We start from the raw sequence: 16,772 nt of genomic DNA, 5'->3' as shown, positions 1-16,772 counted from the left end.
AGTGCCCGCCCCGCTCCGCGGGAACTTTGTGGCGCTGGTTTCGCGGCGTCACTTCCGGCACCCTCAGGGCTGCCCGGCCTGGCCCCAGCGCAGCCCCGACCCCGGGCAGGGCCGCGCGGTTCCCGGTTCCCCCGGCATGGCCGTGTTCGACACCCCGCAGGCGGCGTTCGGGGCGCTGCGCCCCGTCTGCGTGCAGCTGACGCGGGTGCAGACGGTGGAGAACGTGCGGCAGCTGCAGGCGCACCTGGCCGGCGTGAGCGGCGCGGCCCTGCAGGAGCTGCAGGAGTACGTGCTGTTCCCGCTGCGCTTCGCCCTGCGGGTGCCGGGGTCCAAGCAGGAGCGGCTGGTGCAGAGCCTGGTGCAGTGCATCTCCTCCGTGCTTGCGGCGACGTGCGTGAAGAAGCAGGAGCTGCTGCAGGAGCTCTTCTCTGAGCTCTGTACCTGCCTCGCTCCCCCTCCCAGCTCGGGCAAAGCCGCCCCGCTGTCCGAGGAGCTGAAGCTGGCTGTGATCCAGGCACTCCACACCCTGATGCATTCGGCTTATGGGGATGTTATCTTGTCTCTGTACCAACCTTCCACCCTTCCACTCTTAGGATTTGCTGTGTCTTTGCTTCTGACACTTGCAGAGCAAGAAAAAGCAAAGCAAATCAAGATCTCTGCTTTGGAGTGCTTGCAGGTCCTGGTTCTGCAGTGTGACTGCCAGGAGCACCGAGACCTGGATGAAGATGAGGCACAGCAATGTGGGGATTTGTTTGCTTCTTTTCTGCCTGGAATTTCTATTACACTGTCTCGAGTTATTGCTGGAGACATCAAACAAGGTCACAAAACCACCGTTTCTGCCATTAGACTCTTTTATCTGATTGTTGGCTTGGTCATGGCTGACAAACAGCTAGCCAGAATCCCAAAGAGTAAGGAAAAGCTGCCAGTGGAACACAGCAGAATATCAGAGCTAATGATCCACAGAGGACCTGACTGGACTAAAAGTACTGCTGAAAAACTCTCTCTTCTCTTGCATAAAGTGGTTGAATCTTCTTCAGTTCACCCCCACTGGAAGGTGAGACTGGAGCTGGTAGAGCTGGTTCACCACTTACTGAGGAACTGCAGTCAGTCACTGGTGGACTCGTTCAGTCACCTCTTAAAGGCCTTGGTTGGGCTGGTTAATGATGAAAACAGTGAAGTCCAGAGCAGGTGTAACAAAGTTCTGCAAGGGATTGCAGAGCAGAGGATTGTGGCACAGAACAGGGCTCTTGCTGATGTCCTCTCTGAGAACCTCCATTCCCTTGCCACAGCTCTTCCCCGCTTGATGAACTCTCAGGATGACATGGGCAAGGTTTCCACGCTGAGCTTATTGCTCGGCTACCTGAAGCTGCTGGGCCCCAAGATTAACATTGTCCTCAACTCTGTGTCCCACCTGCACCGCCTGTCCAAGGCGCTGGTGCAGGTTCTGGAGCTGGATGTGACAGATGTGAAGATAGTGGAGGCCCGGCGCTCTGGGCCACCAGGCCCCTTGCAGCAGCGTGTGCAGAAGGGCAGGTGCCAGAAGAAATACTTCCGCTTCTTCACGGAGGAGAAGGTTTTCCAGCTCCTTCAGCAAGTGTGTCGTGTTCTTGGCTACTACGGGAACCTCTACTTGCTTGTGGATCACTTCATGGGGCTGTACAATGAGTCTGGCCTGTACCGAAAGCAGGCAGCCATGATCCTCAACGAGCTGGTCACGGGAGCTGCCGGAGTGGGAGTGATTGTCCTGCAGGAGAGGGAAGTTCTGCTGAACATGGATGATCTCAAAGGGTCCATAACATCCATTCTGGATGAATACATGGACCAGGCAAACTGGTATTTGGTCACTAGCACTGACACAGAGGAGAGCAGCCCTGAGCAGTCAGTGCAGCACTCGGGACTCGCTGTCCGTGCGGGAGGGGCGTCCAGCAGCGTTCTCCTTCTGTCCCCGGAGCCCCCAGTCACAACCCGCACCATGAACAGCAACATCTGGCAGATCTGCATCCAGCTGGAGGGTGTCGGCTGCTTCGCTGCTGTTCTTGGGAAGGAGTTCCGGCTGCTGCTGCTGTCAGCTCTCTACCCTGTGCTGGAAAAGGCTGGTGACAGGACTCTGCTCATCAGTGAGACAGCACTGGGAACACTGGCAGACATATGTGAGGCCTGCGGTTATGACTCGGTGCAGTGTTTGATTAATGAGAATTCTGACTATCTGGTGAACGGGATTTCCCTGAATTTGCGCCAGCTGGCACATCAGCCACGTGCTTCCCAGGTCCTGGACACGATGCTGAGGCATTCGGATGCCAGCTTGCTGCCGCTGGTAGAAGATGTAATCCAAGATGTCCTGTCTGCGCTAGATCAGTCTTACAATAGCCAGGCTTCCACCTTCCTCAGAGTCCTCCACTCAGTCATGACAGCTCTAGGTACCAAAACAATGTTTACTTTGTGTAATTCAGCCTTGCTGTCACTAAGGGTGGTTGTCTTGGACCTTTCCACTTGCCATGGGAGGTTCCAGGTAGCCAAGGTGCTGCAGTGGGATGGCCATTGTGCTTTGCTTGCTGGGGCAGCGCTCGAGCAAAGATCACCAGTAATTTTCCCTCTTCAGTTTGTCTGGCTTGCTGCCTTTCACAGGAACATGGCCTTTAGTGGCTGAGAAAGGATGGATTCACTGCTCCCATGAACATTCTGTAGGAGCACATGGCATGTATTCCTTTTTAACGTTCCCATACCATCAGGGAGGTGGCTGGGATGTGACAGCAGGTGCCTGGATCAGGTGCAATCCCATGAGTTGTGTGAGCCATCTCATCTCTCATGGAATCCATGGCACCTTGCTGACTTGCAGGAGGGGATCATGGTTGCTCAGTGACATGTCAGTTCCTCTTTTGCAGTGCAGTGGTTTGGAATGCCCAGCGCTGAGGAACACCAGCAAAGGCAGACTGACAAGGGGCAGAGCAGGGCTCGGTCCCAGGGGCAGCAGGAGGTGACAATGACAAGGCAAGAAGTGGAACGATTCTTCCTTGACTATGTCAGCCAGAAGCAGATCGCAGAGGGTGATCTTCCTGACCTGGAGGAGGAGACAGGTCAGTGCTCTGTGTGGCTGGAGAGGAGCATGGTCAGCTTGAAGAGAGACTGTGACCTCTGAGGTGTCCTTTTGTCTCGTGGGGGCCTTGGGACCAGGCTGACAGTCTCAGGTCTTCTTTGGGCTAACCTTGGTTCATGTAAAGTGCTGTTGGGTGTTCTCGCCTTGTTCTGTTTGAGTGGGGGAGCCAAGTGTTTGCAGATCAAGACTTCTCTAGCTCTAAGACAGGAGCACAGCATGTTTTTCCTTACCTCATAACAGTTCATTTGGGTTCAGGACCTGAAGTTTCCTCTTTCCAGGATCCTATGCATTTTCCTCGTGCTCCCTTGGGAATCTATGTACTATTTACTCCTGGCCAGTGATGCCACTGCTCCCCTTATCACTTGGCCTTGGCAGGCACTGCAGACATTCATATAGGGAACTTTTTAGTCTTTACTGGGCTGTGCTGCAATCCTGACCTTTAAATACTTCATCTTTAAATACGTAGGCTTTTCATTTTTAATAAAAATCAATGGGAAATAAGTCCATGGTGAGAAGAGACTGCAAATGTCAGACCAGCTGCATTGTCCACTAAAGAAAGCGAACATTCTGTAGCCCCACACTCTTAACTGAACCTGACACTAGCTCACAGAACTCATAGGCTTAACTATATCTAAGCACATTAAAAAATGCCAAAGGCCTTACTCGGGAATTTGCAGAGTGGTTGTGGGTGGGTATTGTGATCTCCCAGAGCTCCCACGTCATTTTCATTACTTCAGTAATGGTTTTGTCTTCCAGATGAGGTTCCCCTTGCTAAGCCAGAGCCCAGCTCTGACACAGAAGGAGAAGCTCCCATGCCAAGCCATGCTCAGCTGGCCAGGGATGTGATGGAGAGGTGCATCCACTTGCTGTCTGACGGGAGCCTCCGAGTGCGGCTGAAGGTCGGTAATCGCCGGCTCTGAGGGGACAGATGGTGCCCATGAATGGGCTGGTAGCTCGTCAGCGTGTGTGCCATGCACATTGGGCTCCCTGCCATCCCCAGGTTTGTGCTGCCATATGCTCGAGCAGGACAGAGCCTCCAAGCCTGGCAAGAGAAAGGGAGGTAGTTTTTCGGGAGCACTCTGGATTAGGAATGGCAGCCAGACAGAACAGAATCTTAAGGGTGACTTTGTATTGGGCACTTTCCCTTGATGCTTATGACAGTTAAGTCTTGTGCCTTGTCCTTTGGTGGAGGAAACAGAAGCATCTTTCTCCCTTCTGTGCCTCCCATCCCCCTTCCTCAGGCTGCAGTGCACAGGCTGATGAATGTTTTTGAAGTTGCTGGGGTGGTGATAAGCAGGGCTAAAAGCCTGGCTTTTTTCTAATTATGAAAACCCTTTGAAGGTGGCCTCCTTTTAAAGTGCAAAGTGAGACAGAAAAATGAGGCGTAACCCAGATTCTCATCCCAGCGGCCCCAGCTCTGCCAGATGATCCTGCTGCCACAGCCACAGTGGGGTCCGAGTGTGCAGCTCAGCCTGTGGGATCAGGGCAGGAATCCTGCCTTGCTCCCAGCCCAGCTCTGTACCCAGCACAGGCTGTGTCACTGCAGTGCTTGTCCCTTTCCAAACAGGCCTGATCTCTAAGCACTGTTCACTTGTCCCCATTCCTGTTGCGGTAAAACCGCACCCTTTGCTATCCATCCCCTCCTCCTGGCTTCCTGACATGATGCTGGGATCCACCTGAATGCCTGGCACTGCAGCACTCACAGCCTGTTCCCTCCCCTCCTGCCCAGGTCCTGGACATGCTGGAGCTCTGTGTAACTGTGCTGCATCCTCATGGAAACCATCTGCTTCCCATGGCTCACCGTGTCTGGCCAGCTCTCGTCACCCGGCTGATTAGTGATGACCCTCTGGCAGTGCTCAGAGCCTTCAAGGTATGGCCATGACTGCCAGCAGCATTTCCAGCTGGGGCTTGGGCAGGAAGGGGCTCAGGCAGTGCTGCAGCCCAGGAGAGAGCACCAAGCTCCTGCAGCGATGTTTAAGTGTGGTTTGGAGCATGGGGTCACCACCCTGCAGTGGGTTTGTACCACTCCTACTGCACCTTGTCCACAGGTAGACCCTTGATGCTGTTCCTGGGGAGGCAGCAATGTTGGTTGTTATTGCAGGGATGAGAAAAACAGTTCTACAGCCTGAGCAGATGTTAGGGGCACCATACAGTGCAGCTTGGCCTTGCTGGAGCCACAGTCCCAGCATCCTCTTTGGAAGTCTCAGATTAAAGATAGGGGAACATTTCACAATTGAGGCATTGGCAAGGGAGGGGAGAAGTTAAACAAGGACTTGACCCTATAATGACATTATTAAAGAGCTCCTGACCTTGTCAGCTGGCTCCTTTCTGCTCCTGACTCATGGGCTGGCCAGTATAGCATCTTTCCAGAGGTTGCCAGCTCCAGCATTGCAGAAGAATTCATCTGCTGGGCAGAGTGAGATTCATTTTAGAATCCTTCAGTGTGAATAAAGAGAGTTTTAATTCCCCAAATTCCAGAAGCCATGCACTAGAATCCCAGAATAGCCATACCTATTATGTGCCCCACCTAAGAGGAGGTAGAGATTGCTATACAAAAACTAATTAACTCTTGAAAAGTTCAAGTCATCACTACAATTTGCACCCAGCTTGGGTTTTGCTGTATGAATTCCCCCCAAAGTGTCTTCCTGCCTAAATTCCAGGACAAGAAGTGTCATATCAGTGTAAAGCAACATAACCAGCATCTCAGTCCTGCACACTGAGACCATGAGCTCAGTGAAGTTGCAAAAGAGAGATTAGTGTTCTGGCCACATGGACCGCCCCCCCCCCTTTTGTTTTTACATGAATGTAGGACCATTCTCTACCCAGTTTCAGTTTGATCCTGGGCACACACCAGTAGTGCTGGATGCCCTTTTCTGTGGCCAGTTGGCCTTTCTGCTTGCTGATGTGCCTGGAAAGATGAGCTGCCTGCACCAGAAAAGAGATTTAAGGATATAATGATAGTTAATGGCATTTTCCATCAGAGACACTTCCACTAATTCTGAGTGAAACTGCACAGCTGCTTTTACCTTTACTGTGCTAATGAGGGAAGGGCAACCCAGGAGGTCAGCTAGGTGACACTGCAGAGCAGGGTGCAGCTCACTCAGCCTCTCAAACATTAACCTTCTGCTCATTATGGGGAAGCTGGGGAAGGTGTGGTTACAATGCTTTCACCTGCAAAAAGAATTCTCCAGGGAGAGGGAATGTCTGAATCCCCCAGCGTGGTGTGGATCACTGAACTCCTCCCAGGCTAGTGTGTGCATTGTCCCCTGTAACTGATGTCTCTCTTAGGTGCTGTGTACCCTGGCTCAAACATGTGGGGACTTCCTGAGGCAGAGGTTCTCCAAAGATGTCCTGCCCAAGCTGACCAGTTCCCTCCTCAGCCAGGCCCCAGTGAGTGCCAAAGCTGGGCCTGTGTACAGCCACACACTGGCCTTCAAGCTGCAGCTGGCTGTGCTGCAGGGCCTGGGCTCTCTCTGCGAGAGGCTGGACATGGGTGAGTACCAGGGGAAGCACAGGTTGTGTGGATCTCTGCCAGACTTTATTCTCTCATCTCGACTTGCTCTTCTCCTGCTGCCCATGGAATTGATTTCCTGATCTTCTCCAGCCTGAAGCTGTCCTCTTTGGGAGCTCTGTAAAGAGGTGCTAGGCACTCTTTACTCGCTGGGGGACAAAAGGGAGTGAAGGTTCCCAGCACGTGCAAAATCTGACTGCTCATCCTGCTTGTGCCTGAGAAGAGGGTATGGAATGGAGTGCCTGCATTGCTCTAGGGCTGTTGGGCCATGCTTTGTTCTTACAGGACAAACTGGAGCCCAGATAAGACTTCTGGATAGCTTGACTGGTTCCATTGTGGGCTTATCTCTGGGTGACCCTTTAAATCTAGCACATCACACTCTTCTATTGAATGAAACTCTCTGAAATTCTCCCCAAGTGAAATTTTTGGAGCGGACTTTGATGAGGGAGAAGGTTTGCTGGCTAGTTGCTCTTTTCCTCTCAGTGCCCTTGATTGCTTTCCTGGCTTTGCAGCAAGATGCTTAAAAGGCAAGGTCAGAAGAGCTCCAGGTCAGACAGCTCAAAGGCTCAGAAGCCTCTGCTGCCAATTTGGAGCTGATTCCATTAGGCAGCAGCTGCTGAGGAGGTCACCTCCTACCCTTCTTTCCTGTTCCATTTCTGCAGGCGAGAGTGACCTGAATAAAGTGGCAGATGCCTGCCTGATTTACCTCAGCGCCAAGCAACCTGTGAAACTGCAAGAAGCTGCCCAGAGGTAATGTCTCTTAAATGCAGGTGTGTTGGGTGTACAAATAATAGGGGACAGAGGGAACATGGTGATCCCATTCCTTTTACACCCTTCCTGTTCCAGCCTCCATCACATTCAAGTCCTGTACAACAGGATCTCTCATGGAAGTTTTCTGTGGTGAAATGTCATTTACTCCCCAAAATGAGTTAGAGAGGTCAGTTGTCAGCTTGCACAGACATTACAGGTGACCTTGCAGTGCATTTGGGGACAGAAGGAAAGATGTGCTACTTGCTTTTTCCTAACCAAATACTTGAGTCTCTTGGCCCACTGGTGGCATCAAACTGTGGAGGGAAGACAGTTCTGGAAGAGGATGTGCCAGGCATTTCCTTGTATTTTATCACTTAATACTTCTGCAGGCTGGGGGATTTACTTCTGTTACCCTTCCATTTTCCCTGGGCTCCAACACAGGCTCTGCCAGGTGGACCAGAGTTTGTTTGGGAAGCTGTCAGTCTTGGCACCAGTGGTGCTCTGAGAAGGCTGGGAGAGTCTAAAAGAGCAAAACCAGTTTAGGTGAACACACTCCAGCTCTAGGAAGTGTTGACAGACATACTTTGCTGCTTGGTGTACACAATCCTGCTCAGCATGTTCTGCTGTCAGGATAAGAAATCACTATTGTCATATGTTGTCACCTGGAACCAAGGCTAGAGCTTTCAGGAGACAAAACGAGTCCAGGTACAGAACATAGGACATAAATCAAAAAGCCCCTCTGCCGAAGGATGGGGGTGAAAGCCAGCCCCCCTTCTTGTGTCGCCAGCACTGCCCTCCCCCAAGGGGAGGGGAAACCAGCAGGCTCTGCAGCCTCTGCAGCTTTGGATTTCCAGGGCAGGCTGCTGGAAAGGGAAGCAAAAGGAAGTGCAGCCCATCCATTCCCTTTCACAAAGCACAGGCTGCCGGGGGTGCAGGGTGTGAAGGGCTTTGTGTGGCTGGGCAGCAGTTCAGAGCCAGCGCTCTCCGGAGCTGGAGCATTCCTTTGTTTGTATCCCCGCGCGGGTGGGAGCAGGTTTATTTTTACCTTGGAGGCTTTCACGGCAGCACAGCAGGCTCCAGCAGCATTTGTTCTGCAGAGGGGCTCTGTGCTGTGGGCGTGCACCCCCTTAATGCAATAATGCCTCAGTCTGTGCAAGCAATGCTGGATGAAAAGCAGAACACCAGGATTTATCCAGATATTTGGAATCTGAAGCTTTTAAATCATTAACCAAGCAGCTTGAGAAGCTGTGCAATTTCCCCCCAACAGCAGGGGTGGAGGGAATATGAAATGTGCCCTGTTGGAAGCTGCATGGTGAAGTGAGCTCACTTGTTGGAGCAAAAGGGCAGCAAAGTTCAGGGCAAGTAACATTTTCCTCCTGTATGTGGTTTTTATTATATTTTGAGGAAAAAATGCCATATGTTTTGCTCCTCCCCCAGTGCTTTTGATCCACCATACATCACATATGTCAGTGAAGCAAGCTGCTCATAGAAGCCCTTGCTGTCTCCTGTTTAACTCCATTGACCAGACACATGTATGCACTGAGGTGTGGCCTGGCCCGTCACCACACGCAGCAGCATTTGGAGGTTTCTTTTGGGTTTAATTTTTTTTTAATTTAGTCCTGTGCAATCCCTGGATTGGATGGATCAGAGTAAATCATATCACACTCAGTTTTAACTGTAGTGTCCTGATATGAGGTTTCAGTCTGGAAAAGTCAAAATCAGTTTGCACCATAGCAATCAGCTCCTGTACCAGGATAAGAATCACTTCTCAGCCACACTGCCCATTTCTGTTCTCCAGCTGCTGAACCACCACATTCCTGTGAGTTCTGGCTCTTCTTGCTCTCCATGTGCCTGAAAATAATCCTGCAAACTGACACAGGTTGTCACACATTTAGGCCCTTTCCATCTAAGCAAGGACAATGTTATCAGCCTGATACATGAGAAATTCTGCATTTTAAATGCTTCTAAAAACAGATAGACCAGAACTAATCTTAGCCCCAGCCTGAGCGCCAGCGTACGTCACATAACTCAGCTTTATCACTGCAGAAATCATATGAGGTAAAAGAATGCTTGGAACCAGCTTGCCATAGTGATTTATACTAACTGGCCTTTGCTCAGCTCTCAGGATTCTTATTCAACTGATGGGTTGTGACCTGTCAAGAACAAGGTCAGCACTTGCAAAGTCAATTTTAGCTCCAAAAATCATACACTGACTATATGAGGATTCTGTAGGCATGCACAGAGCTGAGAAAGAATTTTTGGCCAAGGTGCTTGAGCCACACAAAAAAAGGAAAAAGGGAGTTTGGCTATCATCCAGGGATGTTATCGTGCCCCAAGGAGTCTGATTAATCCCATTTATGGGACCCTGTAGCTTTATTAGATGAAGCAGTGGGAGTAAGTGATTTTTGTAACTGCAGCTTCATGGAATACTCAACAGGCAAAAATAGATGCTGGGAAAAAAAGAACTCCAGCGTATCTGAGGAAGAGAAAATGGGACAATAACAATAGGCTTTACTAGAAGATGACTGCTGGGAGTATTCCAGGAGAGTATTATCCAAAGCTTTTTAAAAAACTAAACAAACAACAAACGAAAAACCAAATGCAAAATCACCAAAGGGACCAAACTTGCTGAAGAAGAGTTTGGGAATGCCAAAGAGCACTAGAAAAGCCTTTGCCTTCATTGAAGAAGATGAGCCAGCCCAAGGGTGGGGAAGTGCCCAGAAAGCCTTGAGCAAGGGGGGTATGTGGGGCCCCAGCACTGGGAACAAGGTGGGGGGAGATGGTGGAAACTGAAAGTCACAATATGTAAATCTGAGCTTCTCATCAATTTATGAAGTTGCATCATCCGTGACAAGCTTTTCACTTCAGGGAATAAAACCTTGAAGGAAAAGAGATTACGAAATTGTCACTGGCCTCTGTCAAAACTGACAAGTCATTTTCCTGTCTTTCAGTTTCAAGTGACCGTTTTGAAATTTACACTTAATTCCTACTAAATTTTTGCAGCCCATGACCTTTCAGTCAACAGTCTGGATAGGAATGATTTTTTTTCCCCCTAAGATGCCAAAATAATTTCCTCAGTTCTTACCAAAGCCTGTGGTGAGCTGTATCCAGTTAAACATTCAGCAGGGATGGAAAGCCAGGAAGCCTTTTCCTTCTGCCAGTCTGGTCACTGTGCCATGGCTTTGCTTGGAGTTTGGGAAAGGACAAGGCAACAGAATAGCCAAACTGCTCTGTGCTAGTAGAACAGGTTTAGCACACTTGGGACCAATATGAGCTATTCTGGGACCTTTTTTGATACAAAGCTTGATTATGCAGCTTACCTCTTTTGGTTTGCTTGTGTGCTTTGTTGGATACTCATTGTCAGCTGTCACTCCCAGGCTGGATTGAACCACACCAGAACAGCCACCTGCTCAAGGCAAAATTCAATAAAGTGATATTTAAGAAAAAAAAAAAAAAGAAAGAAAAAGGCAACAACAGAAAACAAACTTGGATTAACCCCAGGATTCTTTGCTATGGAAACAGGTTGCTTGGAAACTACCCCAGAGTTAGTTTGAAAATGTAAAAGTCAAGTTGTTCTTTAAGCTGCAGAGCACTCCAGGCTACCAGGGATAATCACAGTCCCGAGCCATTATGGGCACCAGAGGCAGTGAGTTCTCCAGGGTCTGGATAATCTCTGAGGGTCGCTTTCTCTGGAGGAACTGATTGGGAAGAGGTTGGAGAGCAAAGTGTCTGTGCTGTGAGTGTAAGAGCTACAGCTGTGTGTGTGCTGGGGATCAGCAGCCTGCTGCACAATATTCCCCATTCTGACATTCACTTCACAGCAATTCATTGTCCTTGCCTGCTCCTATGCCAGCCATAAGGAGCAAGGATTATCTCTGCAGCTGCCCACCAGTAACAGCACACTGAAAACTGGGTGGAACCACTGGGAGCTGCTGTTTTCTGGCAGACAGAGCCGTGTGCTCCTGCTGCCACAGCCAAGCTGAGGGCATGGGCAGGGCAGTGTCTGGAGAGCTGGACCCAGGATGGCAGCGGTGAGAGCTCCATACCCTGCCCCTGCCAGCCCCTTGCTTGGGCTGGCACTGAGTGGGCCAGTCCTCCCCTTCCAGTCAGCAGAGCTGCAGGAACAAAGCCAGGGGAATAAGGAGTCCTGTGAGCTCACCTGCATCTGGGCAATCCACAGAAAAAAGTCATGTTGCTGAGGCAGCTGTTGCCAAGCCCAGCTATCACTGTAGAGCACACTCCCACTGGTTCCTCTGGAGCAGGCAGATAGGCACCACCAGCACCTTTGGCAGGGGACACTGCCAACAGCTTCAGTGGTGACATCTCCCCTCTTCTGTTCAGAGACCTGCACTGAGGGACAGGCAAGGTGTTAATGGCAAAGAGGCAAAAGCAACAGATTTGGCTGTGCACAGAGTAATGAGTCACATCCACAGGGTTATTGTGAAGAGGAGGGGGAGCTCTCTCCTACCTTCATCTTATTTCTGTGCTCTTTCACATTACTCTTGGCACTGCACTCCTTTTCAGAGGAGAGATTCTCAAAGGGATTTCTCCCTGCTTTACGTAGGAAGCAGCCTCACTTTAGGGATGAAAGTTCTTCCATGAGAAATTTGGACAGCAATCAGATCTGGGTTTTGCATAGCTTTTGTAGCAGGTGATCTTTGCTTTTAGAGAGGGTCCTGTGTTCAGTCCTGTGCTTCTTGGGGGAGCAGAGACAGACCTACCTGATTTCCCATTACCTCACCTGGAAGTTGTTCTCCTCACAGCTCCATGATTTCAGTGAAAACTAAAGACCTGAAGATGCATGGCTGGGATTTACTGGGATCTTGGAAAACTGTACCATAGGTGTGGTGAGTGCTGAGTGCCTTTGCTGCTCAAAGAGAACTCAGCACTATTCAGGAAAAGGCCTTGCAAATTCCAGTCTAATTTTGTTCATGGCACAGCCAGAGAATTTAATACCAGTTATGCCCCATACACCTTCTGTGCATTAAACCCTGACAAAGACCTAGCCGAGCCCAAATGTTGCTGCAGGGAGAACTGGCAGGAGGGGGTGGGTAAGTGTAGGTCAAACAAATCAGCATTTGCTCTTTCACTCCTTGAGCTTCCTGCTCTCCAGCAGCAGCTGTGTCCCAGCAGCTCACAGCTGGGCCCCTGTGTGAAGGGCAGGCTGGAAAGGCAAATCCCCATCTTACTGAGGTATGGAAATGCAAAGTGAAAACCATCAACACAGCAGTAAATCTGCAGAGGAAGTTGTGATTCCTCTTTTCCTTCATTCTGTTGTTAATGAAGGTTGTGTTTGGTTTTGGTTTAAAATCCTGCTTTGTGAAAGGTACTGTGCAGAAGGACAAAAATTTGGAGGCAGCTAATAAGGACTTGGGATGGTGGGAGACCTCACTTGAGCAAAAAGCCCTCAAATACAGTGTTGAGCTTCCTTTGGGGCCCAGCCTGGGCAGCTGTCCCCAAATATCCTTGGGCTTGCCACCTCTGGAAAGGCAGAGAAGCCCAGATGAGTTAACTCACTCACTCCCCAAAAACCAGAGAGGGTGGTGAGCAACTTCTCCCGAGATCTCCGCAGGAGCTGTTGTCCAAAAGATCCCAGATATGCGGAGCACATGCAGTCACCCACAGTCACCTCCCCAGCATGAGCGACAGGCAGATTTAGGCTTACGCCAGCAACAGCTCACAGTGCCAGCACCAAGCCTGGGTCAGTTCTGTACCAGCTGCTTGTTTGATGTCCATAAGCGACTGTGCAGCATCATAAATATTTTTCTCCCACGTGCCAGTGGCTGTGAGGCACAGAGCTGCTTTCTCGAGCACAGGGGCCACTGCACTGCCCTTTGTAAAGAGTCGAATATGTGCAGCTGCCAGAGGTTGCCGACACCATCAAAGCTTTCCTTAGCTCTTAATAACCCTGTTGGGTGCCAACCAAAAGGCCTTGTTCTTACTCTTCTTTCCTTTCTTCCTGCTGTTTTCCAAAGTGTTTTCCTGCACTTGATGCACATAGACCCTGACAGCACCTGGCTGCTCCTGAACGAGGTGTGCTGCCCCGAGGGGTACGACCCCCCCCACGCCAGCCTGCGCCCGGTGAAGCTCAGCGGGATGGGGCGGCCACGGAACGAGCTCACGGACAACGTGCTGCTCCTGCTCCAGAGGCTGCGGCAGCAGGAGGGCATGGGGCCCGGGACCGGCACACAGGAGGCATCTCCTCCCTGACAGACCTACACAGCAGCTGGGATGGGAAAGAGGAACCACCAGGGTAGAGCTCACCTGGGAAAACACCATCGCTGAGGACCCAAATGGCTCAGGGGTGAAGAAAGGGCTGCCCAGTCTGGGGCACTGGCTGAGACACCATCCCCGTGGCAGAAGGTTTATTTTTTGAAGCAGTGTTTGAGGATGAGGTGGGTACGTGACCCTAACTTCTCCTGACTTGTGCCTTGCCAGCACCATATGCAGAGGAAATGGCACATCTATTTCAAATTGTTCAGTATGAAGAGTGAGTCATCTTTAAGAAATGATCCTTGGAGGGTGTCCCTTTAGCGCCCCCCACACCTCTCTGACCTCCTCACAGCTGTGGTGGTCCCTCCCATTCTCTGCTGGGCAGTGACTGACAACTCAAAGCAAAAGCTTTTTCTGGCCTTTACCCTTCCCAGAAAGAGAATCTTGTTTGGGGTGCACTATAAACCTGTTCTTTTTAAAACCAGTCAATCTCAGAAGAAGTTAAAGTGCATTTCAAATAAATTCCTCACCTGTGTTACTGGCAAGAACAACATGTCCTCTCAGAAGCATCAGGGCTGCTCCTCACAGCTGCAGTTTGCTGAGACTGGCTGGAGGCAGCCAAACGTGCTCTATTCTCCATCTCACTCTCTGTGAGGTTCTGTAGAGAATCAGCCAGCCCTGATTTATACCTGGGAGTGATTTACAACTTCTCCCATGCCCAGGTCACGGTTCTCTCAGGCCATTTCTAACCCCCACCCCAAGGAGAATTAGATGAAGCACCTGCTTATGCCCCAGCACAGCCTCTGTGTCCATGGTCAGATGGTGCCGACAGTGACGGGGACTGTGAGCACAATGGCACCCCAGCAGTGCCATGGTTTGTCAGAGTAGGTATAACATGGTCCAGCGAGCAGAGGATGACTCGTCTTTGGGGTCAGCTCACTCCCCCTGCTGAGGGGCCTCTGCCCTGATCGCCAGCTCCCACATCCCCAGGCTCTTTCCGCAGAGATTGTCCACAGGCACTGCTTTGCTCAGCTGCTCCCAGACCTCACCTGCTCCTGGATCTCTCAGCTTCGCCCGAGCAGCTCCTGGCAGCAGGCTGCCTCCTGACACTCGGGGAAGTTCTATGCAACTGAAGCAAAAGGGCAGATCTTGACTAAATTTGGAAGCAAGCTCAGAAGTACAAAACCCAAAGCAATAAATGGATTGTTACACGGAGCAGGCTTGTGCATCACTGTTGCAATCCTGGGTGAGCATCCAAAATGTGTCTCTGCTGGTGGGCCCAAGGGCGCTGTCTCTGCTGCCCACATCCCTCAGCTGAAGTTACTTCCCCTTGTCTCCCTGGTTTTATTCAGGCTTTATTCCTGGTTGCTTCTCTAGGGAAAACACAAGTCAGTGGCTTTTTACCCAGTATGACAGGGCTGCAGGTCAGCTTTACTCTTTTTTTAATATCTGTTCGGTGCTTAACGCTGGTTGGGTTCTATACAAAGGAGCCTTCAGAGCTGCTGTGACAGGGCAGGCAGGGAGGTGAAATACTGCCTTTGGTTTCCAAGCGCCCTTGGGGCTGGTGCAGTTTTCTGGGTTGTTGTAGCACTTGACAAAACTCATCCATTAGGTGCAGATGCTGCATCCAGCCTCACTCTGCTCAGCTCTGCGGTGGTGGGGACTCCAAGGACCCAGCCTGCCCATGCCAAGGCTTGCCATCATGCAGGACAGGCGTGGGACTCAAGGGCAGCACTGTCCCATCACTGCCCAGTGCTCAGGAACCAACCACATCACCCAGCCAGGGCTCTGGCACAGCTGACTGCACGGAGACCCCCCCTGCCAGAGCCTGTGATTCACAGTGCTGTCCCAAAGATTCTCCCCACAGCCTCAGCCCCAGCCAGCAGGTGGGTGCTGGTGGTAGGAGAGGCTGTCCTGCCTGTCACAGTCAGCTCCTCTCAGCTTCGTTATCACCCTTGCTTTATTGGAGGCTGAGTAAATTGCTTTTGTCTGATGCAGGATAATGGCTGGGAGAGGGACTGCGTGGAAATAGCATTTTCATGAGGCTGGTTCCTCCCCAGCAGTGACTTGCATATTAAGCTCAGCCCCTTCACAAGGCCCAGAGCCTTCCCTGCTCGAACCCTACTCCACCAAGCAGCCCCCAACACACTCGGGTGGGGACCCCCTGGCTGCCCCCACTCCAGCCACCCTCTCTGGGATCAGGGAGCTGAGGAAGCTGTGTCCATCCGCCTCCTCCATGCCCAAACACAGCCAGGACCATGGGGGACCTCTACATCTGGGGTTGGGGGCACCATCCCCCACAGAGCCCCTGGCACCAGTGCATCCATCCATGCACATGGATCTAGCAGGGTGCTCTCCTCAACTCCTGCTCCCAATATTTCCTACGAACTCAGCAAAATTAATCTCTTCTAATAAAACCTGTTATTGTTGAAGCTCACCTCTGGGTTTTACAAATCACTATGCTGCACAGCAATTTGTTTACTCCCCGTTTGAGGTGATTTGCAGCCTCCTGCCCTCCCTAGCATGTCCCCGGCTCTTCCTTTTCCTCTGCCGGAGCCTGTTTTTTGCTGCACAGAAAAGGGCTGGACCCTGGCAGCTCACCCAGCCACCCCACAGGACCCGGCACCCCATGGCCACAGCGTGGAGCATCCCCAGCTCACCTGGGACCTTGCTGTATCCTGCACCCCTCAGGGCAGCAGCTCCCGAGCTGGGCAAAGCTCCCCAGCTGCAGCTTTTTAATGCTCTGAGCCCTCAGCTGCAGGTGACAATGCTGATGCCCACCCTCATCCCCATCCCCACCAGCCCCAGTTCTGCCCCTTTTTCCCCAAGGCAGTGCCAAAGCCGTGTCCCCTCGCCATGCCAGGGGCAGAGAACACAGACCCGCACAGGCTTTGTTTAAAGAGCTTTATTAGCTGCAGCAGGTCTGATGGTGGCAGGCTGGGGGGCAGCAGGGGAGCAGCGCCCGGCACCCGGGCAGGGAGGCTCGGGACCCCCCTCTCCCTCCCCTCAGCTCCGTCCCCAGTGGCCGTGGTCACCCGTGGGGGCAGCAGGGACGGGCTCTGCTGTTTGCACTGCGACACAGGAGCCCGTGGGCCAGACCCTGCCCGGGGCAATGCGGTGCTGTGGCCTGGGAGGGAGCGATGCTTGACTGGGAGGGGGCCGAGAGCCACGCCGGCACGGGCAGCGGGACGGGGCCAGGGTGGA

General features: G+C 51.7%; 1 protein-coding gene and 1 long non-coding RNA gene across 3 annotated transcripts; one reads left to right on the top strand and one right to left on the bottom strand.

Annotated features, from left to right (window-relative positions):
• The first annotated feature begins 68 nt into the window (after window positions 1-68).
• TTI1 (TELO2 interacting protein 1) lies at window positions 69-14,783 on the top strand. The gene is made up of 7 exons (XM_069034062.1): window positions 69-2,417; window positions 2,883-3,074; window positions 3,851-3,993; window positions 4,824-4,964; window positions 6,383-6,587; window positions 7,268-7,355; window positions 13,331-14,783. Exons 1-7 carry the CDS (start codon window positions 137-139, stop codon window positions 13,563-13,565), a joined length of 3,285 nt encoding a protein of 1,094 aa, XP_068890163.1. The 5' UTR covers window positions 69-136; the 3' UTR covers window positions 13,566-14,783.
• LOC138120941 (uncharacterized) lies at window positions 7,364-14,177 on the bottom strand. 2 transcript variants are annotated; one of them, XR_011156000.1, is made up of 3 exons: window positions 14,099-14,177; window positions 10,676-11,705; window positions 7,364-10,540 (listed from the first exon to the last, which is right to left on the bottom strand). It is a non-coding gene; the product is annotated as an uncharacterized lncRNA (long non-coding RNA). The 2 variants fall into 2 exon arrangements; XR_011155999.1 differs by having other exon boundaries at window positions 7,364-10,761; window positions 11,515-11,705.
• Window positions 14,784-16,772: the final 1,989 nt, after the last annotated feature.

Source organism: Aphelocoma coerulescens, chromosome 20, assembly GCF_041296385.1.
Source record: "Aphelocoma coerulescens isolate FSJ_1873_10779 chromosome 20, UR_Acoe_1.0, whole genome shotgun sequence".
NCBI lineage: Eukaryota > Metazoa > Chordata > Aves > Passeriformes > Corvidae > Aphelocoma > Aphelocoma coerulescens.
The sequence above is the reverse complement of the archived record's forward strand: the minus strand, read 5'-3'. Positions and strand labels throughout refer to the sequence as shown.

Excerpts from the sequence above, each read along its gene's own strand:
- TTI1 (XM_069034062.1), top strand. The coding sequence starts at position 137 with ATGGCCGTGTTCGACACCCCGCAGGCGGCGTTCGGGGCGCTGCGCCCC. Across the intron at positions 3,075-3,850 it reads TGACCTGGAGGAGGAGACAG|ATGAGGTTCCCCTTGCTAAG; the intron begins GTCAGTGCTCTG and ends TTTGTCTTCCAG. Across the intron at positions 7,356-13,330 it reads CTGCAAGAAGCTGCCCAGAG|TGTTTTCCTGCACTTGATGC; the intron begins GTAATGTCTCTT and ends TGTTTTCCAAAG.